Genomic DNA, 23,593 nt, shown 5'->3' on the forward strand with positions numbered 1-23,593 from the left:
GCTTTAAAAGTGCTATGTTCAATATGAAGTTTGTTCTTCGTACTACCTGCTATAAGTTTCCCTAAATAAATGTATGAGTCTACCACCTCCAGCTTTTCAGGACCAATTTGCCACTTAAAGTTACATAATTTTCTACTTTTGTTACTTTTCATAATTAAGATTTTACTTTTAGAAACGTTTACTTTCAAAAAATGCCCCACTGTAGAATTCTGTAGTGATATCAGCTTTCTATTCAACCCAATAGGGGTTAAGTCCATTACTACTTTATCATCTGCATATAACAGACATGCAAAAGGCCGGCTACTTATCTTTGGCGCATCTCAATCTGCTTGAGCAAAGCAATCGGGTAAATCTGCTATATAAAGAGAAAATAGCAGCTGTGCTAACAAGCAACCTTGTTTCAAACCATTTTCTGTAGGGATTACATCTGGGAGCGACCCTTGACCCTGTTTAGGGCAGGTCGCTCCCCACGCCGCACTGCACCACCTGTGTTTTGCACCCTTGAGCCCTGCTGCTGCTCTGCCGTGAGTTCGAGGCCCTCCTCCACCCGCAGGCTACCACCTGCTGGTGGCTAGTGGTAGGCCATATGCTTTTGCTTGCTTGCCTTGTTTTGCCCGTATTGTAATTGTTTGTAATTGTTTTTACTGTACTTACTTTTCGCCCTTAATTCCCCCTGTTGTCTTGCCTGTTTTTAATTGTAATTGTTTTTACTGTACTCGCTTTTTGCCCTTCATTCCCCCTGTTGTCTTGCCTGTATTGTAATTGTTTGCAATTGTTTTACTGTACTCGCTTTTCGCCCTTCATTCCCACTGTTCTCTTGCCTGTATTGCAATTGTAATTGTTTTTACTGTACTCACTTTTTGCCCCTTCATTTCCCCCTGTTTCCGCTTTGCCCCTCTTTTCCCTTCTGTACCCTTCGCCGATACCGCTTTCCTGCTGCTGCGTCCCCTGCGGTCACGCCACCCCACTCCCATTCGTCCGCTCCCTCCTCCCAGCTGCTCCTCCCTCCCACTTCCCCTTCTTATGGCGACCGCTGTGCGGCCGCGCAGCGGGCGCGCCTCTGGGGAGCCGAAGGTGCGCCTAAGGCAAGCCCGTCTGCGCCCGTCCATGCCTGGACCGTGCCCAGCACCAGAATCCCTGGCCCCCGCGAATGCCGCAACACCAGTCTCCACTACGATGCCAGCACCCTCCACGCACTCAACACTGGACTTCATCAGCAGCAGACCCGCCCACCCACCCGGACAGGATCCAACCACCTCAGATGCATACTCCTGAACACCCGCTCCGCACGCAAACATGCCATCGAACTTTGGGACCTGCTCGACACGTCCTGCCCGGACGTCGCCTTCCTGACAGAGACCTAGATGAACAGCTCCTCAGCACACGACATCGCCATAGCCATAGCCAACCCGGACGGCTACAAGATCACTCGCAGAGACCGCACCAACAGAGTAGGAGTCGGTATCGCCATCATCCACAAATCCACCCTCAAGGCCTCAACCAACTCTGACGACACCCTCAACACCGCCGAACACCTGCACTTCCAGATCCACTCTGATCCCAACGCCACCCTCAGAGGAACGCTGATCTACAGGCCCCCCGGACCCAGGCCACAGTTCAGCGACCCCATTGCCGACTTCGTCAGCACGCACGTCCTGGCGTCCATGGACTACATCCGCCTCGGGCACCTGAACTTCCACCTCGAGAACAACAATGACACCAACTCCACCACCCTGATCGCAACCTCGACAACCTCGGACACAGACAACTCATGACAACGTCCACCCACTCCGCCGGCCACATGCTTGATCCCATCTTCTCCGCAAGCTCCCATGTCTCCTTCAGCCACACCATCGAACTCCACTGAACCGATCATCGCTGCGTCCACTTCACCTTTGAGAAGCCTACCACACACCACCACACCCAACAGACCCCCCGCCGCTGCTGGAGGAAAATAATAGAAGACCAGCTACACACCACCCGAAGCCCAACCACAGACTCCACCGACCCCGATGCCAGCTACCTCAGAAGCTGGATCGAAGACTGCGCCAACACCCTCGCCCTGATCAAGAATCCCTCCAACACACGCACCAACAAGACTGCCAGTTGGTTCACCGCAGACCTCCAAGCAAAACTGCCGAAAGCTGGAGAAGAAATGGCACCACGAACAGACACCGGAGAACCAAGCAGCCCACAAGAACGCCATGCGCAAACACCATCACCTCATCAGATCCGCCAAAAAGATCTCCTTCAAGAACCGCCTCGACAACAACACACACAACAGCAAAGAGCTCTTCAACATTGTGAAGGAACTTTCCAACCCCTGCTCCAACACCAACGACATCCCACCATCGCAAGACCTGTGCAACTCCCTGGCCTCCTCCTTCCACCGCAAGATAGCAGACATCCACGAAAGCTTCGACAACCAGTCCTCCACGGCAGCCAACGACACCTCAGACCCCACGGCCACCACCCACAGCGACCCTCTACTCACCTGGACCAACATCAACGACACCATCAAATTCATGAGCACCATCCACTCCGGCTCCCTGTCAGACCTGTGCCCTCACCACATCTCCAACAAAGCCAGCGCCACCATCGCTCCCCACCTCTGCAAGGCCATCAACATCTCCTTCAAGACCATCACCTTCCCGGAGAGCTGGAAGCACGCCGAGACAAACGCCCTGCTCAAGAAACCCAAGGCACCTCAAGAACTTCCAGCCCATCTCCCTGCTCCCGTTCCCGGCGAAGGTCATTGAGAAAACTGTCAACAAACAGCTGACCCGCTACCTCGAGGAGAACAACATCCTGGACCCGTCCCAGTCCAGGTTCCGCAGCAACTACAGCACCAAAATGGCCCTTATCGCCGCCACCGATGACATCAGGGCCCTGCTGGACAAAGGCAGACCGCGGCCCTCATCCTTCTGGACCTATCAGCCGCGTTCGACACGGTCTGCCACCGCAACCTACGCACTCACCTCCACAACGCAGAAATCTGAGGCAAAGCACTGGACTGGACCTCCTCCTTCCTCTCCGGCAGAACACAGAGCATCCGCCTCCCTCCCTTCCAATGCGAAGCCTCCAAGACCATCTGTGGCGAACCCCAAGGATCCTCCCTCAGCCCGACGTTGTTCAACATCTACATGGCCCCGCTCGCCCATGTCGCCAGACTGCACGACCTCAACATCATCTCCTACGCCGATGACACAGAACTGATCCTCTCCCTCACAAGGACACTCTCACCGCCAAAACCAACTTCCACGAAGGAATGAAAGCCGTCGCCGAATGGATGAAGAACAGCCGTCTGAAGCTGAACTCTGACAAGACGGAGGTCCTCATCCTCGGCTCCACCCCATCTGCCTGGGACGACTCCTGGTGGCGGACGGCCCTGGGAGCAGCACCGACACCCACCGACCACGCACGCAACCTGGGATTCATCCTCGATTCAACACTCTCCATGACCAAGCAAGTCAATGCCATCTCATCCTCCTGTTTCAACACCCTCCGCATGCTCCGAAAGATCTACAGGTGGATCCCCACCGACACTAGAAGAACGGTCACCCGGGCCCTCGTCAGCAGCAGACTGGACTACGGAAACGCCCTCTACGCGGGAACCCCGGCCAAACTACTGAAACGACTGCAATGCATACAGAATGCATCTGCGCGCCGGATCCTCGACATACCGCGCCACAGCCACATCACACCCCACCTGAGAGACCTACACTGGCTTCCCGTCAACAAAAGGATCACCTTCAAGCTCCTCACCCACGCACACAAGGCACTTCACAACACCGGACCAGCCTACCTCAACAAACGACACACCTTCTACACCCCGAACCGCCAGCTCCGCTCCACCGACCTCGCCCTCGCCACCGTCCCCCGCATCCGAAGATAGACCACCGGCAGCAGATCGTTCTCCCACCTCGCCACCAAGTCCTGGAACACCCTCCACATAATCCTACAGCAGACCTAAGACCTACTAACCTTCAGGAGACTACTCAAGATCTGGCTGTTCAAGCAGCAGCAGCACCCCCTCCCAGCACCTTGAGACCCTTACGTGTAAGTAGCGCGCTTTACAAATGTCTTGATTGATTGATTGAAAACCTTGATTTCCACCCATTAGTATCTGGCACCAGGTTTGCGAATGTAGTGCAATAATTAAGGTTAGCAGGGGTGAGGGCGATCCCATTTTTTGCAATTTTCTCCATCGTAGAGGTCGATCTACCTTATCGAAGGCTGTTGAAAAATCTATGAAAGCCATGTATACATTTGAGTTAAGAGAAATTGTGTATTTATCCTCAATTAGTTTTAACTTGGAGATTAGTTTTAACATGGAGATATTGTCTAGAGTGGAATGTTTTTTTCTAAAACCTGCTTGTTCTATGGGGAGGACCTTCTACCCCGCCACCCAATCCATAAGATGATCGAGGATACTACGTGCAAATATTTCCCCCCCGCATCCAATAAGGTTATTTGCCGATAATTACCTGGGTGTGTTCTAGGGCCCTTTTTGTACAGAGGGATTAAAATACTTCCAGACCAAGATGTGGTGTCTTCCCCTGAGAGTATCAAAAATTAAAAAGTGGAGTTAGATAAGTGGCCCACAAAAGTGGCTCCTTTTTAATTACAGTCATGGTAATTTCATCAGGACCCATTGCTCCTGAGGATCTCAATGTTTTTAATAGCTCTAGCCACTTCATTAATTGAATGTACAGAATTGGATACTGGGGTTTTAAACTGATCGGGTGCCGCTGAGGTTGATCTGAAGGAATTAAAATTCGCAGAATACAGTACTAACAAATGTAGTTTCCATTCCTCTTCTTTTATGGGTATAGGGAGGGATTTCACTCTAGTGCCACAACAGTCAGCGATAATTTCCCAATACCTTTTGGAATTATTTTTTGAGGCTGTCTCTTTTAGCTGCATCCATGCCCCATCTTCCTTTGTCTTAGGGAGCGTATTTTCCTGTCTTTTCCTCGCCCATTAACATCTTGATGGGTCTTCCTGGGCAGGATGGGAGGGAGTAGCTGACACTTGCACCTAAAGGGCCTATCCCCCCACACAGAGCTACGTACACCCTAAGTGTGTCTGGAGCCAGGGCAGGAAAGGGAGGACCTGTGTGCACTTCAAAGCCTCTCTTTGAAGTCTCCCACACTTCAAAGCCACCACTGGGCATACGAACTGGACTTCTGACCCCACTAAATCAGTTCACTTCTGGACCTGTGGATACTCTGCCAGGAAGGACAGGTGTGCTGTTGAAGGATTGCCACTCTGCTGGACAGCTGCTCTGGAAGAACAGTTTTTCTGCTGTCCTGTCCTGCCTGCTGCTCTCTCTGCCTGGGTGAGAAGGACTGGACCTACCACTTGAGCCCAGAGTGACTCCAAGGGCTTGTCTACTTTTCTCCTGTTCCACAAACTTAGTGACATCAAAAATTGCATGCATATCTCCAACCAGCACCTGGACTCTGCCATCTGTGAGTCCTACCCTGCCAAGTGGTGCAAATTCAGTTCTGGGCCCTTAGAAGTGAGTTTCACAGAGCTTCAGCACCAAATTCCCTAGTGTCAACTTTGCACCGGTTAGAACCAATACAGTCCCCTTCAACGCAACGCATCAGTGCTTCAAGAACACCACTGCAATGACAGCACATCTTGACGACAGTGCACTGCCCTCTTTACCTGGAGTTCCATGGCGACGTATTGCACTACTGTGCTACTCTGAACCAACGCATTGCCTACAATCCTATGGATCGGCGCCGATGCATCGCTTCCGACCACTCTCCACAGTTGCTCCTTGACGTCAACGCTTCCTCCATGAGGCTACTGTTTTCAGAGGGCCCTCCGTGACTCCTGAATTCAATCCATGCTCCATCTCAGTCAGTGCGACCAGATAACCCCGGTTGGCGATTTAGGTTTCTAAGCACTTTATTTCACGATATTCTTTAAAAATTCATAACTCCAGCTCTACTTATTGGATTTTTGTCATTTTGGTCTTCTTTTGTTCAATAAATCAAATTGATTTTCCTAACGAGGTGGATTATTTCTGTGTGGTATTTGCACTGTTTTACTGTATTAAGTGATGCACAAATACCTCACACATTGCCCAAGTTAAGCCTGCCTGCTCTGTGCCAAGCTACCAGAAAGAGAGCACAGGTTAATTTAGCATGTGTAACTGACTTACCCTGACTAGGATTGTGGTACCTACTTGGACAGGGTGCATACCTCTGCCAACTAGAGATCCAATTTCTAACAGGTAGGATAGATTCCATCCATGTTAGCATTAAGCACATTATCCCTACTTCTGAAAGTCTTGCAAAAATAGTGACATGGTCAGTGGTGTCAAAGGCTGCTTAGAAATCAAGGAGCACGAAATTCCCTGCGCCTTTGGCATCCATCATCCTGCGCAAGTCAACTAGAAGAGAGACAAACACTAGGTCAGTGCTCTGACAAGGGTGGAATAATGCTCTTTGATAATCTTAAAAGCCATTGGGCTCCACGCAGTTCCGTACCTGAAAAATACAAAAAATTCACGACGGATTGATAGAAAGTACAAAAGCGATATAGGTCAGAAATTCGAGACTGCAAAACAGAACATTTAATTTGTACGGTGGTGGGGGTCTCTTAATGGCATCAATTCTCAGTAGATCCTAGAAGGTTTTTTGGCAATTTCCAGAGCTCCTCTGGTTTTGTGGATTTTGGGCGATAGTCTATAAATACACTATCATGTGCATTTTTTCATACCTTACAAAAAGGACAGTACCAAGTTTGAGTCCAACAACTAAAACCCTTATTAGAATAGTTTCTATTCTTAAAATCCAATACTGCACAAGAACTAGGGTAGTGTTTAATATTTTCTGCATATCTAAACCGTGGATTACCAATGTTCACCACTGGACCAGACGGATAAGCAAGGTGAGTTCTGAAAATGTTTCAGTACTGGAATGCCATTACATAATGCAGTCCAGCATAGGTCCATTAGGAGTCCTTGATAAAATCTCAGTACTATAAAAGTTGTGAAAATTAACACAAACACATTTGCAAGCTTTTGAGATGTCTCAATTTGGGCTAGAAGCCCAATTCATTGCTGCAAGTCAGGGTGTCCAATGGGTAAGAGCTCATGCCAGCACACACTAGAGGCGAGAATAAATGTGCATTGTGAGAGGCCCATGGATGCTTCAGCACTCGAATAATACCTGGTGAAGGTCACGAAAGAGTTATGAGAATGCTGTATCCACCTCAAATTGTGCAGTTTAAACACCTTAGAATTCGTAATCTGAACAAGCAAGGTGAAAAATGCCACCCAACCAACTTCAGCCAAATTAGATTAATTTACACTTTTAGATGTGACTGATGTACTCACATGAAGATCATTTTCCATCCTAATGGATAATGTTGCCTGGTCAAACTGCACAATTTAAAATATTAAACGTACGCAATTTGAAGTTTCTACATTCAGAATTGATAATATCTTCAGAATTTCCATGCAAACTTGTCAATCTTTAAAATAGATTGTAATGCTAAATGTCTCTAAAGAGTTCATGTGGGTTGGTGCTTTTCATTTTGAGATATGAGTTATTAATCCCTGTGCTTATCATTAATGGGTACGCACAATAAAAGAGGTCCATCATATTGTATGATAATTAATGGGGTGCCAGTGCCAAACATATATATATTTCACATCTGTTACCTAAATGTAATTGAAACAGCTTCTGGATGTTCTTGAACCTGAAACATGGTAAATACATTTTATTGTTGGTTTACAAAGTTGCACTCTTGGAATTCTGTATAGCACCTTTGCCACTTAAGTTAATAAGAATGGCATTAGCATCAAACGTTTCCGCAGCCTTGTTGCCCTAAGGAAGACTTGCTTAAATCACGTTTGAGCTGAAACACAAAAAGCCTTCATTCTGCACTACACTGTAAGTTCCGTAATGTATCATTTTTTTAGGATGAGTATTGCTAATGTGGAATGCTTCAAAAGTTCTGGATATTTGCAGAGCACAATTAATTTCTCACTGTATACGTTGTTTAGATGGTATATGTGCCATGTTTTTTTAAATTGTATTTAACATGAAAATACATCGGTGAACCAGGATACATTGTGAAGCAATTATTGCTTTAAGAAAATGACCTGGAAGCCAGTTAGTTACCCGTATTTGACACTTACCTATGAATTAATTTTTGTTGGACTTCTCAAAAGGATTTGACACTAATAAACTTGGAGCTTATGTTAACACCACTTTGACGAGATTACATTTTTGTTATGATGATTTTATCAATTGTATTACTTCCTGTGTGCTGAAATTGCAATAATCTTAAATAACCAGCATGTAGAAGTGCACTCTGATTTAATCATGTGAATGGACTGTGGCAATCCTTGGTAGAGGACAATTCCAAAGGGTTGGTAAGCACTCAAACATGCAAACACGTATAACACTTTTGCGGGTGGATTTCTACCTTGAAATAATGGGATATTTCCTTCTGTGAGGAATAGCAGTACATATGTGTTCACAGTGTGAAAGGGGAAGTCAAACATTCCAAAAATTAGTGAGGCAGTGCAAAAAGGGTTTATTGCAAAAGGAATCCTGTTTCCACCCCTCTCCCTCATGTAAAAAACAGTTAAGTGCAGATGCACTAATTCAATAAACAACTGCCCAAAACTGCTTTTGAATTTTTACTGTCGCCTTCCCAGTTTGTTAGTAATGACAAATGGAGAATGCAACACACATCAATAACCCCACCAGTGTTCCTTATATATTACATGGCGCTTTGGACAATTGTTGAGAGCTTCCTGCTATTGCCTTAAGCTACTATGAAGGTGATATTCAATTCTTGATGAATATTCCAGCTATTATTTTGAGCACTTGCATGAAGCCACTTTTTAACAGTAAGAATTTAAAGCAAAACTGAAGCAATATAGGTGCAATTAAAATATGTTATGTGATCTGCTCCTTTGATTCATCCACTTTAGATCAAATATTATATAAAGTATTTTTGTTTCAGTTACAATTATTAAAGTCCAGCAACAATCCATAGTTCTACCTTTACCTCCTTTACCTCAAAAACTGCGAAACATCTGAAGTTTCAAAGCTGGATCCTACTGTTCTTTTTGCGATGCTGAATGTAGTTAAATGGTCACACCTAAAAACACACAGTAGTTATAATGTATCAATAATGACAATCCTCTAGTCTCTATATTCATTATAAACACAACATCAGTATATCTGATTTCTCTACCAATGTAATGTGTTGTTTAGAAATATCCTTGTTAAGTATACTCTACAGTGTTCAGAGTTTTAATATTCTTTAAAGATTAAGGGCCTGATTTAGATCTCGGCGGACGGGTTACTCCGTCACAACGGTGATGGAACTCCCGTCACCCTAAATATAAACCCCTTAGGATATAATGTGATTTATATTTCAGCGGATGGGATATCTGCCACCATTGTGATGCAGTAACTCATCCGCCAAGATCTAAATCAGGACCCATGTCTCTTAACTGCATAAAATGTTCTTCATTTACTCTCTTTGCACTCTTCTCTCTTTCTCTTCTCTCCTATGTTCATGTATAACTATAAATATCATAATATACTTTTCATTCATTACTCAATTGTATTCATTATATTGTTACATCATAATGCAAACTGCTTTTATCATTTTCTCTTCAATAAACTTCACTTTTAAACTTTAAAAAGTATATATTTCTTTATAGCCAGCAGACAGTTAATAAACTTTACATCTATGTAAAAGAGGATTTTTGTTTTCTACATCCTTGCACAAGAGATACACTACAAGAGTGCCAAAACACAACAACTAAATAGAATGGCAAAGTGGCAAACAAAGAAAGAGGGCTATTTATGGGTAGGGGATCAGATTTGCTCATTCAATAACCTTATTCCAAGTGCAAAGCTTCTCAAGACTATCTGAAAGTGCAAGGTCAAGAAGAGAAACAAGATCCTCTGTTCACAGGTTGGAAGAGCGAGAGGCCACTTCACCCAATATTTGAATTTCGGCTGCTGATGGATAACTGATCCTATGCGGTAGAAACTCCCATCCCTCACATAACATAGCACATACCATCCCCTTTCAGTTTGCAGAGCTTGAGGATCTCCATGAATGGCTGATTCTAGGCCAATAATATTGTCCAAAATGCTCTCCACATTGCAGTTTGCAAATAAGCTGGCCAACTGGATTGGTGGAAAATACTGCTGCAGCCTTATAATTCAGAAGGGGAGCCCGCCATTCCTTTGGAAACACAGTGGAGCTATTGAAAGCTGTTGAATTTTCATTTTATATTCACGCGTTCTCTAAACAAGAGGATTGTGCTTAGAGCTTCAAAGTATTTAAAAACAAAATCTATTTCACCACAAATACATCATATTTTTGGACTTTTTACAGGGATGGGCACCCCCTTATGGGAAGCTTCCTGGTTCGGCAAGCTTGAAGACCTCCTCAATATCCTGCCTCCTCCATCTCCCCACCCTTGGGTACAGCCATGACTGGATAAGCTTTGAGGTGGAACGGAATTGTGCTTACCGCTGTAATTGGGGAGAGGGAAGAGAAGATATATAGGTAGGGCTTTTTTGGTCTGATCGCGTTGGACCACACTGCAAATAGATGGAAGGGGAAGGTGAGTATTTCAGCCTCTGTTATCCAGCTCAGTTTCTGTAACACATGCAGACAGCTAATCACAATACATGTTACTCAGGGAAGGTCTTCCCATGCTTTGGATGGCCTTTCAATGACAAGGTGATTATCCGATATGCATTCCAGCATACAAAAAGTGCCTTGCTCTGCAGTTCAATAAGGATAATTTGGGATATCTTGTGTTTGGGTCCGGAATCACCCTTGCCTGTAGTCTACAGAATAAGGGGCTAGGATTAGTGGAGCTTAGTATTCCTGATTAGAGCGAGGAAAAAGTAGGTAGGAAGATGCACATTTATTTGCAGCTTGTATGTAGCTCTAACTTGGCCCCAGGGCATTAAAGCCAACAACTTAATTTATATTTTTTAGGCACAGGTATATTAAGCAATTTGCCCAGAATCATAGGAAGGTGATCTGAGGTTGCTCTGTTCCAAAGTAGCCAGCTATGACGTTAGACACCAATCCCTCCCAAACACTAAACAACAAAATGGATTGTGGTCTTATAGTAGTTAGATAGCTGCTCGAGCATGAAAAGTTAACATATTAAAGAAGACGACTTGGAAGAAAGACTATTATCTGCTGAATGTTATTGGTGTGTTACAGAACAGAATGCATAATGTTGCATACTTTATAGTCCTATCTGTTATCCTAATGATACGTTACCCCTTACCTGTACAGAGCATGTCTTCTTTTTGAAATAGCTTGATTGAGTTATGGACTTCTTAAGGATACACTGATGTATATTAGTGGGGTTTCCTACAGGCAAGACTGTTTGGAGGCATACAGTGCCCATGTTTCTATTTGTATCTGTAGCTTCCCATGCCTGTAGTTTGAAAATCCTCACAATCACATCCATTTCTCGTACTATTACAATATCTTCCACTAGAGCTGTTCTTTGCTTCTACCCTCATTTAATTCCTGAAATACTCCAAAGACATTCTCTTATGGCTTTGCTTCCCCACCTGTCGGCCAGAGCAGACTGTAGATTGTAAACTAGGTCTTATCTTAATGAAACTACCTTATTTATAAACCTGAGATTTAGAATTAATTTCAGAAATTATTGCCGCCATATACTAAATAAAAAACTTCTGGCTGTATCTTTGAATGGTAGTTGTATTCCTTTTGGTGTTATTGATTACACCAATAGGTGATAGTGATTACATAAGTAATTCATCTCTACAAATGTGGGCAGGAATAAAGGCAAATTGGAGTGTTCTCAGAGACGGCAGTCCTTTGAACTACCATTAGTGACAGCCCAATATTGCATAATGAATGTTTGGAAATGCTGATAGGCAGAAATACTGTAAAATGTTATGGACCATCCACACAAGTGTTGACTGTTAAGTGTAGTAAAACACTTCCTCAGATGACCATTCATGGCCTACCTGCAAGTGACAGTTGTTGTTGTGATGCCTTGTTGTGGGTAGCAACCATCTGTCTTCCATTCCTGCTTTTCATCCCAGTACAAACACTGGGTCCACCGAACATGGACGGTGTAATTCACCACATTTGCAAAGTATTTATTTTTAGTTTTCCGATTATAATCCGCATCCAATAGGGCTAGATAGCAAGAACCTGTATGAAATGTAAAAGCAAGTGAAAAATACAATAATTTAGTATTTTAAAATTGTGTGTGTAGTTAATCTTTAGTAAAAATAACTCTGAAAACCCTGTTTACTCTGCAGTATGCCATCTCCAGTCATAGTCCAAAAGATTGCAAACCAAAATTAAAATACATTTTTCTATCCATCCAACAGTAAACCCGAATAAGAGGAGCCCATCCTTGAATACATCTATTTACAGACCCATAGCTTGATGTCATTGTATGATTTGCCGTATCAAAATCTTTAATTGGACGCATAGAAAAGGCGAAGGTTAAAAGATTTGTCAGGGGACAAGAATCAACAACTACAATATATATTACCTACACTGCATCACAAACCTTTTAAGGAAGCTCCTGGAATCAGCATCTGAACAGTTTCTCCATCCCACCAGTGAATTTGCTTTATATTGAAATTAGATGGTGTTGGTTTCTGAGCAAACCTGCAAAACAAATTATATCTATTTTGTAGAAAAAATCAAATCTCCTTCTGCTAGGACACGTCTAAGCTGGACCGCATACTAGCTCAATCATGATATGGGTGAATATTGCAGATCTGAAATTTGATCTTCTACTTTAGTTCAGATTTATTTCCTGGTGGCATTTAAAATCATTTTGAAAATGACCACTGTTTGGACATTGTGTTTCTCTGGTCCATAATAAAGCCCACGAACGTGCAGGTAGGTGCTTCGTCAGATCGGATTTGGATGCACTTAACACCGGCACCAATGTAAAATGGCGAGCACAGCATTTTATTTTAGTAGAATTCTAACTGGCTGTCTTTTAATCAGCCAGAATTTGTCTCTATGTTTGACCATTCTGATTGAATAGCTGGACCAGTACACTATTTCCAATTTGTGCAATAGAATTGTTTAACCAAAAAGTTAAATATTTTAAAAATATATTTATTTAAACTTTTAAAACATTTTGTGTAACTTTTCTACCTATACGTCTAATGTTTTAAATATGATCAGATACTTTTAATAATAATGGTTGTTGTATCTGTTTATGTATGTATTTGTGTATACAGCATTTCTATAGCGCACACCTACCCAAAAGGCAGGGGAGCGCTGGGGCAAAGACAAGCAACAAGCCAGTGAGTTAGAGAAGAGGTAGCTGGGTTAGTTGTGGACAGTCAGTGCATTGTGGTGTAGTGCTCTTTATAGATGTGAATCTTCAACCCTTTCCTAAATTGGAGCATCGTTTGGGTGGCTCTGATAAATACAAGGATTTTGTTCCATATCTTTGATGCCCAGATTGAAAAAGCCTCCTGCCCTGTTTTTTCTTTTTCACACTTCCTATTCTGTGGTAAGATAGTGTCCTGGCTGCAGGTGGGCCTAGAGTCACCAGAGCTAGTAATATTGTCTGCCAGATAAGTTGAGATGCTGGTCGTGATGGCTTTGTAAATGATGCTGATAGTTTTGAAGATGATGCGGCTGGTAAGGGAAGCCATAAGAGTACCATCAGGATGGGGATGATGTGATCATATTTCCGGAGGCATTGGATGAGACTTTGTGCAGTGTGTAGGATGCTCCTAAGGGATACCGGTGTGGAGCTGGGAAGGCCAGGTAGCAGGATGTTAACACAATTCAGATGCAAGAATGTAAGTGTTTGGTCAGCAGTTCTGAAGTCGCTTTCTGGAAAAAAAAATTCTCACTTTCTTTAGAAGAGAGACCTGGTACCAAATCAACTGTTTTTTAGGAGAGGTGTTCCTTTACGATAAGGTTTGTTTTCAGGGTTAATCCAAGTGACATGGCAATCAGAGAAAGCGTGGCCCGAAGCCATCAAGGTTCATGTCATTAAGCCAGTATTGTCCTGTTACTTCTTTGTTGTTCTTGGTAAATAATCTGAACTCTGTCTTGGTTGGGTTGAGCTTCAGACTGATGCTGGACATCCAGGTGTAAATAATGTGCAGTGTTTGAGGTGTTGGATGTCTGAAGCAATGGAGACTTTCAAGTAGGGTTGTGTATTATCGGTATATTGGTGAATCTGAAACAACTAAAACAAAAAACATCCTTTCACTAGGAAGATAGGACCATACTTTGGAAGAAACTTGAGAACAGAACCTTTTCCCTTGGTCATTGGAATTTAATAAAATAATTCAATGTAGGTGTTAGAAATGGGGTTTCTGGTTGGCTAGGGTATGCACCCAAGACAGACTGAACCCATCACTCTAGTCAGGGCAAGGGAGTTACATGCTGAAGATAACCCCTGCTCACCCCTTGGTAGCTTGGCAGAGCGATCAGGCTTATCCCAGAGGCAATGTGTAAAGTGTTTGCGCAACACTCGCACAGCACCGACGCATTAGGCACACCACAAAAGAAACTTCACACAAGGTTATATAAAAATAGCCTTTGTATTAGCCATAAAAAATACTTTAGAACACAATCACATATTTTACCGTGCCACTAGGCACTTGCCATGACTTTACAGGGATTCCATATGTCACTAGGCCATTCAGGCCACTGTCATAATCATATAAATCACAGTTAGGGCGACCAGTAACTACAGGTAAGAATACATGGAGCATAAAACATTATGCAAACATCATAATCATCAGTGCACCTTAGTACACACTAGTAGCATGCACACCTTAGGAACTCCCCAACACTGTGAATCTCCCTGCACTATCCAACAATTCCTTGGAGCCAAATAGCCCCCAACAGTGAGAGGCAGCTGCCTACTGACCTGAAGTACTGCGGCGGGGCCTATCTTAGGCTCGCCCCTCGATGGCCCCAGGAGCATGAAAAAAAAGCTCCCAACAGTGTGCACAATCGGCAGCTGCTACGATTTGTGCGGTGCAGCTGCTGGTAGCCAAATCCGTAGGAGACCTCTCCTAGTCTTGTGCACCCAATGTCAGGTGTAGTCTCATTACAGGAGACCTTCCCTGGGCCTTCCGCCTACAAATTCACGCTGGGGGCTGTCTGCCAACTCGCGGTGTCATCCTCGTTTCTGCCCTTCTCTCTGTGGGGGTTGAATCCTTGCCAGGCCACTGGCAGACTCGGGTCAGGCCTCGCCATGCCAAGGAGAACAAAATGACAACTTTCTTCGCCGCTTGCTTCCAGGTACGCAGTCCTGCTTGGCCCGCCCTTTTTTGGCTCTCCTCCGCTTCAGGGTCCCCCCCACTCGACCACTCAGAGCCGGGGTCCCCGCCCACAACCAGGCTTCCTCTGACCGACTTCCAGCGGCTTCTCGCTGCCATGAATACGGAGCAAAGTCTCAGTTGGGTCTTTAATCTTTGGTCCTCTCAGCGCTCGCAGTGTGGAGGGTTGAGCCCACCCCTTCGGCTCATGACAAACAAAGGGGGATGCGCCCACCATGAGCTCCGGGTGAGTGCGTAACCGACCTCACAGCGTTTCCCAAAACAAAAAGCGCCTTGCCACCAAGAGGAGCAAAGCGCCCCTGCCTGCACTGGACCACAGAATGCAGGGAAAGCGGGGCTCTCACCAACGCTTGATTAGAGGGCAATAATGATAAAGCGCTCAGCCCAGCACTAAGTCCAAACAAAAGTCACGCAGGACAGAGCTGGGCACAGGCAGGCCAGCACACCAGGTCACTCAGCAGAGTGGAAGTCCTTTCAGCCACACAGCGAGCAGCAGGTCAGTCCCAAGTGGCAGTTCCTCCTGGCACACTGCAGTCCATGTAGTGTGTTCTCCTCAGCTCCACAAGTTCTCGAAGTTCACTTCACCGACATGGGGTCACAGCCCCAGTACTTATAGTAAAGCAATGTCTTTGTTCTTCCCCTGGCAAAGGGCTCTGAGCCCAGTCCAAACCAGGTCTGGGGGGCACTTTAAAATATCTTTTCAAGTGCACAACAAACTCCATTGTCATTGTAAGCGTTGGTCCCAGACATACCACAGGGGGGGCGGGGCCATCATTGTGGAAGGCAGGCACAGCCATATTCAGGTGCAGGTGCTACTCCTCCCACCGCTCCAAATGCAGACCAGGCCTATTCTGGTGCAACGGATAACTCCTCCTGCTACTCTAAATTCTGCCAGGGTCTATTCAGCCTAGCGCTGAGTCACCCAGGCAGGGCAGGACACACCTCAAACCCCCCCCCAGGGACTGGCTGGAGTAAATGCACATCCCCTCTCTCTGGTCAGTCAGAACCAGATGGTCATTACACATCAGGCAGGCACAAAGACACATAGCACACAAAAATGCCCACTTCTAAAAGTGCCATTTCTAAAATAGTAATAAATCTGCTTTCACCAATAAGCAGGATTTATCACTACTATTGCAAACATACCAAACTTGATCACACTACTCCTGTCATGTCAGGAATTACCACTGAAGAACATATCAGGGAATCCCCAATGCATCCCTATGAGAGAGCAGTGAGAAACCAAATAACCTGTTTGTCACTACCAGGACATGCAACACAGTTAAGGCACATGTCCTTCCTTTTACCTACACCGCACCCTGCCCATATGGCTATCTAGGGCCCACCTTAGGGGTGACTGATATGTAGTAACAGGGGAGTTACAGACGTGGCAACAACTTTGTGTGCCACATCACAGCAGCAGTAAACTGCGTGTGCAGGCCCTGCAGTGGCTAAGGCCCGAGACAGGTTTGAAAGGCTACTATGGTGGGTGGCGCAAGCAGCTCTGCAAGCCCACCAGTAGCATTTAATTTACTGGCCCTGGGTATATGGGATACCACTGTACCAGGGACTGATAGGTAAAATAAATATGCCAAACAGGTGTAGACCAATCTTACCAAGCTTACCATAGAGAGCACGTGCACTTTAGCACTGATCAGCAGTGATAAAGTGCCCAGAATCATAAAACCACCACCACCACCAAGTCAGACACAATACAGAAGGAAGGCAAAAAGTTCTGGGATGACCCTGCAAAAAGGGCCAAGTCAAACAGTAGGTATATGGATAATAACCTAGACCAATACCAATGTTACTTTAGAAGTTAATACACAGTGTGGATTGAAACAAACATGCCTGAGGCTAACCTTGTTTAATGTATAAGCTGTAGATATGACTACTACACTATAGCTGGTATATTGCTCTATCCCTAAGCTTGGCGGAATACCATTATCTATATTGGCCTACATGGACAGATTCCTCTAGCTCACTCACAGATGAGCCTTCATTGTCTTTTGGATAATGTGATCTGTATAATTAGAAAAAGAAAATTTGTCAATAATACTTGCAAAACGAGCATTGTGGTCTTTGCCTTTGGAGAAAGGCCTTAAATTGCACCAGGTCCAGAAATATTAAAGTCTTAGTCTTAAATCAGCTTTGGGATGGGTAAATCATGATGGAGGATGTTTCCATAAAAGCAACTAGGCTCCACAAGGATTTAAAACGACTTCATAAATCTACGGTAGATGCTCTGTAGAAACTGTGCTGAGAGTCTTCAAAAGTAAAAATGTCTCTGTCGCACTCTACTGTTAACTGGTTTCATGACTTCACCAAAATCTATTCTAGATAGGACTACAAAATGCTAAAGAATGTACTGAACTAGAGACTGTTGACTTCACAGTGTCTTTCTCGCCGAGTTAAGAAGGCCATCAGACTCCAGAATGGCATTTATGGCCTTAGCACTGGGGTAAACTAAGAGGATCAACTGGCATATCTGTTTTGGCTAAAGCGAGGGAATATGGTAGACACAATAAAAAGGCACCACAGAAAGTTTACAGCACACCATAAAGTGTCAGTGGCCTTTGGAAAATGTAGCTTTAAGCACTACACAAAATCAGGTGATTGCTAGAGGTTTTAAGGATGTTATGACGAAAATATGAAAAGCTAAAATATGGAACAATCATTGGTAATCAATATAACCCTTTGGCAACCAGCGGTACATGGTGACAGGACTATTGTTAATCATTATAACATATTGACCTTTAACAGCACCTGTGGCAGAACTACAATCACATATTAGAGAAGCAGTTATCAGTATGTTACCAATAGTTTGAGGAAGATGTTTGTGATGTGGAAAAGCCAAATACAGAAAAGTACAATTTGCAGATAATGCAATTTACATAATGAGAAAATTGACCACATGCAGGTAACATGGCTGGGCTTGAAAGCGCTTAAGATACTGTTATCAGAAACAGGGTTTAAAAAACGAGAAAGCTGTTACGGGTGGTGAAACTGTTTGCAGGGAACACAATACCTGTTTTAGCCCATTGAGCTACTTTAATACAGCAAAAACCGCCATGGGTATAGTTTAACATGGGAATTATGAAGCCTCTGTATGGCACAAGTTGATTCATTCCATTTGGGGAAAGATTCCATGAAGGGGGCTTCCACAAAAACTAGCCATGAAAGACAATAGAGGTTTGGCCGCTGGTATTATCAATCTGTACAGTCATGCCATATTTAACAGCCAAATGCATATTTTCATTTTAAGTGTAAAATAATTACTTGAAGCCTTCAACTAAACTGTAGACTATTTCATCTTGAAGGCTCTCCACCTCCATCCACACACATATGAGGTAAACCATTCGAAGTCCAACATTATAAACTGAGCAGTAGTTCATACTAAAATAGGAGAAGGAGGGAACGACAGCAGGAATACACCATTGTGGAAGGGCATACATTATGGTAAAGTATTATTTGATATGGTCATTATTATTTGAACACAGTTTCCCATTTTAATACAGAAGATTCCAAGGTAATAGTACATTGTTTCATGTCAAAGTCTTTATGACACGAAGGGGAAATTCTGAGTCTTTTGGGAAGGACCCTGGCACTGGTTCTAGTGTTATTTTCAAACTCCTTTGTATGATTCATATTCGTTTTTAAGTTGTTTATCACAGGGTTTAGCCAGTCTATCCATACTCTACATTTGACTATTTTCAGCTATTAGCACACCGGAATTGAATTGACGCGAGCCACGGGAATACGCTGTGCTCTACTTCAATAAATTGCAAACTGCTGGACACACACCCGTGTTCCTACCCGTGGCAGCCTTTTTACTCAGTAAAATGTATCGAGATTTGAATACAGATTTGCGAACTTACTCACTTTGCGGTTCAGACCTGCCGGGTTGAAATTATCACTGGCATCTCAAATAAATTGCTCAGTTTACTAAGAATACAGATGTCCATGTACCTGAAATACGCCTGATTCTTGTAACTGCACTCTACTTACCAGCCGGGTTGGAATTATCACCAACCTTGGGATTTACGGGTCCCTGCACCATTCCACACAGCCCTGAAGAAGTTGTGGGAGTATCCTCCTAGACGAAACACGTGTTGGCTGATTGTTTTGGCTGGTTGCTTTTCAATGCGATAAGAATAAAAGAATCAAGAAACAACTCTTCTGTGAACTTTAATGCAATAATTCTCTATTGGACTTTCGTTTATGAAATCTCATGTATACACATATATGTGTGCCCAGGATTCAAGTGTACAATTTTGTTGTAGTAGTTCTCCTACACACATATAGGGGTACAGGGGTCTCCCCTACCTGGTTAGCACCGTATATACTTTATTTTTTCCTATTACATACGCAAATTTAGTAGAGCGCCACCACTTCCTATTTACTAAAAACCCTCCTGTTAGATACCATTAGCAAATTATGTTTTACTTCAGTACTCAGTCCCCTCACACACTCCAGCATCCTTGAGCAAGGAATCCTGGAACTCAGGACTACCTTCCCTGAAATATGTGGGGCTAACAAAACTGGCCCATTCACAACTCAACAAGGCCAGGACCATAACGCCTGCAAGATCTCAGCTATATATCTTAATACTCGCTCACTGGTTAAACACCAGTCGGACATTTTCCTAATGCTTAAATGTGAGCAGCCTGACCTTCTCCTGCTCTCTGAAACCTGGCTTTCCCAAGAGTCATCCCCTGATATTCTTGCGGCATTACCCTCGGATTATCACATCACCCAGGCCAATCGTCCCCAGGGCAAAGTGGGTGGAGGAGTAGCTATAATTACTCACTGCAAGACTCTTACCCCACTTGACTTACCCCTGGTGGACAGCCTGGTGATGAAATTTGAGTTTGAATCTGGCGCTACGCCATTAGTATGCATCCTGCTTTATAGGCCCCCTCAAAGCATGCCCCACTTTCCTTACTCCTTGGGCGAACAGATAGCCCACTTGGGAGGGAACTATGGGAGGGTCTTACTGATCGGTGACTTCAACTACTGGGCCAATGACACCCTCGGTGGCCCCAAATCGGCTGAGCTAACCGAGCTACTCACCAAACTAAACCTTCCCCAACATATATCCATGGCTACTCATATAAAAGGACACATTCTCGACCAGGTCTGGACCACGAACGTCACTCTGTCTCCTGTCTCAGTCTCACCCTGCACCTTGTCTGACCACCATCTTATCCATTTATTTATTCTAAACAACGCCACAAATAAAACCCCCAGCCCAGCTAGCTGCACTCGAAGAAACTGGAACAAGCTTGACAAACCATCATTTCTTGACTCCGTCATAAACTCAGCTCCTCTGGGTAATCCCCTACTTGACCTAGCTGACGCTCAGCTCACTAATTGGTTATTGGCCGCCAGCGATAAGTTTGCTCCCCTCATGAAGAACCACGCACCCCGCCCACATGACGCTCAAAAATGGTTTTCAAGTGAATTAAAACTTCTAAAACTAGCTCTTAGGCAATTAGAAAGAAAGTGGCGCAGCAATTACAAACCTAAAGATAAACAGTCCTATCTTAACTTTTTGAAATACTACAAAAAATCCATCTCAGCGGCCAAAGAGGCCTATTTTTCTACAAAACTTTTGTCCGCAACCAACCGCTCTAAGGAGATCTTTCGCATTGTTGACGAGCTCTCCAATCCTGAAAGAACCTTGTGTAGGCCCCCACCTTCCCAAACCTTTTGCAATGCCTTAAATCTCTTCTTCATTGATAAAATTAAGTCCAGCATCCCTGCCAGTCAAAACCTGTCTCTTACTCCCCCTCACATCATCAATACCTGCTCCTTCTTGCATTTTCCCATACTAGTTGATCACACCTTTTCCAAACTTCTTTCCAAAATCAAATCTGGTTCACCCACTGACTGTTGCCCTCCTAGCATTTTGAAGGAAATCTTCACTGCATTTCCTGGCCCTGCTTTAAATCTTTTAAATGAATCCTTACTTCAAGGTGCCATCCCCGCCACCTTTAAAGAGGCCATTGTCGTCCCCCTTTTGAAGAAGATGGGTTCCGATCCGTCAGTTTTGACCAACTACCGGCCCATCTCCCTTCTCCCTTTTCTGGCCAAGTTATTGGAAGCCCATGTCACCAGCTGTCTCGCTGACATTTTGGAGAAATCAGAATTTCTCGACCCTCACCAAGTTGGCTTTCGCCCGGCACACACTACTGAGGCGGTTATTCTTACTGTACTGGACACTCTTCGCAGTGAGGCTGATATAGGCTCTCCACAGGCCCTTGTCCTACTTGACCTCTCCACTGCCTTTGACACGGTCGACCACTGTCTCTTGGTCGACCGTGTCAGGGATACCGGAATCTCAGGCCCAGCCCTCAGCTGGATCAACTCTTTTTTGGAAAATCGATCTCAGGCAGTTCGCACAGCTCAGTTTACTGCCCCCAGCGTCAAAATCTCTTGTGGAGTCCCCAAGGGCTCCTCCCTTTCCCCCTTGTTGTTCAACCTCTACCTTCACCCACTTGTCCGAGCCCTGAAGGAGCGCAAAGTTTGCACTTTCAATTACGCCGATGATTTCCAACTCATCTTTCCCATTAGCAATACCCCCCGAGTCGATCCATGCTTTTCAATCCACCATGTTGTTCATCAGCCAATGGATGAACAAGAACCATCTGAAACTTAATCCGGATAAAACAGAGCTTATCCTTACTGGTGGTATTGACAAAAATCCCTGGGGACCCCACTTCTGGCCCGGAGAACTAGGTCAGCCTCCTGTTCCCTCCAGCGCGGCTAAAAGTCTTGGGGTGATCATCAGTTAAGATCTCACTCTGAAGCCCCAAATTAGCTCTGTAGTATCCACCTGTTTTTTTCAACTCCGGGAAATAAAGAAGATTTGTAAATACCTCACTCATGACGCTCGCATCCAGGTAATTATTGCTCTGGTCATGTCACATGTCGACTACGCCAATTCCCTGTACTTTGGCATCCCTCTTCATCTCTCTAAACGGTTACAGTTAAAACAAAACCAGGCAGCCCGTCTGATTACTCATTTGCCCAGGCCTCATCACATCACCCCCATTTTGAAGCGACTTCATTGGCTGCCAGTTGCCCAGCGGTGTGCCTTAAGATCGGATGTCTCATTTTCAAATCACTCAATGGCAATAGCCCGAAATGTTTGTGAAGAAACATAGAATTAGGAAACAATATTATCATTAATGGACCTGAACAACATATAGACATAAAACTTGAATGAAACTAAAAGTTTTAAGTATTCAAAGATGGTTATTTATATAGCAAATCTTTTTAATTTTTAAATTTTCTTTGAGATAAATGAATATCAAAATTAATCACAAATTATCTATATATGTACAAGAATGGGGATCATTGGCATTGTTTCATTCCTGTGACTATAATGATCATAAATCATAAATTACACAAAAATACAGAAAATAACACAACAATAAAATGGCTTAGAATTTTGTTGAAATCCACAAAATAACACAACAATGGCACAGCTTAGAATTCTGTTGAAATCCTACGCGCGTTTCGGCTATGTGCCTTCATCAGGGGACCATGAAAGTGGTTCATCAAAACCTAAATAGGATACAGATAACCATCATGAACACGCAATGTTGTACAATGGTCCTAATCACATAAATCATGCCCATTAGAAACAAAATATATAGGGCATCTATGATATTAAAAACGATTAAAATCACTAGTCACCAGATATCATAATCAAAAAAGGGGAAATCGTGACGATTTATATATAGCACCTTAAAAAGCCTTCACCAATCGTGACATAAAAAAAACACATTTGTATATATGTACATTCATAATCTTAAAAACGATTCCTACAAGTTGTCTAACCATACGTAAATGAAAGGAAGATCAAAAAAGGTAGAAAAGGAAGAAGAAATTAGTAAATAAGTAGATATTGATTTTTTCTAGCTCTATAGGAGTAGATATCAAGTAGTTTACCTTATCATAGATAATACTCTGATTTATGAACGAAGCAAAATATATGACGTTTAGATATGACAACAATGTATCATATCTAAAAAAGCACAATAGAAGAAGGGCACAGTGAACGTAATGACTCAAAATGCAAACAACCTAATATACAAAAATATATACCTGTATCAGAAATGAACTCTAAACGAGAGGTCAGCAATTCAGAAAAGATCTGTTGCCAAGAAAAGGATGATGCTTGAAGTATCAACTCTCTCTGAGGTCTGAAACTGCATAAAAATTTAGACCAAGAAAAGAAC

At 43.9% G+C, this 23,593-nt stretch overlaps 1 protein-coding gene across 1 annotated transcript in view; it reads right to left on the reverse strand.

The window, feature by feature from the left end:
* The window catches only part of PKD1L1 (polycystin 1 like 1, transient receptor potential channel interacting), a 1,386,277-nt gene that overhangs the window by 511,822 nt on the left and 850,862 nt on the right, over positions 1–23,593 (reverse strand). The window contains exons 38-40 of the mRNA XM_085607392.1: positions 12,584–12,684; positions 12,027–12,216; positions 9,055–9,138 (exon numbers count right to left, since the gene is read on the reverse strand). Coding sequence (XP_085463518.1) covers positions 9,055–9,138; positions 12,027–12,216; positions 12,584–12,684 — 375 coding nt within the window. The remainder of the gene's footprint in view (positions 1–9,054; positions 9,139–12,026; positions 12,217–12,583; positions 12,685–23,593) is intronic.

The sequence above is a fragment of the Triturus cristatus genome, chromosome 5_2 (assembly GCF_964204655.1).
Source record: "Triturus cristatus chromosome 5_2, aTriCri1.1, whole genome shotgun sequence".
Lineage (NCBI taxonomy): Eukaryota > Metazoa > Chordata > Amphibia > Caudata > Salamandridae > Triturus > Triturus cristatus.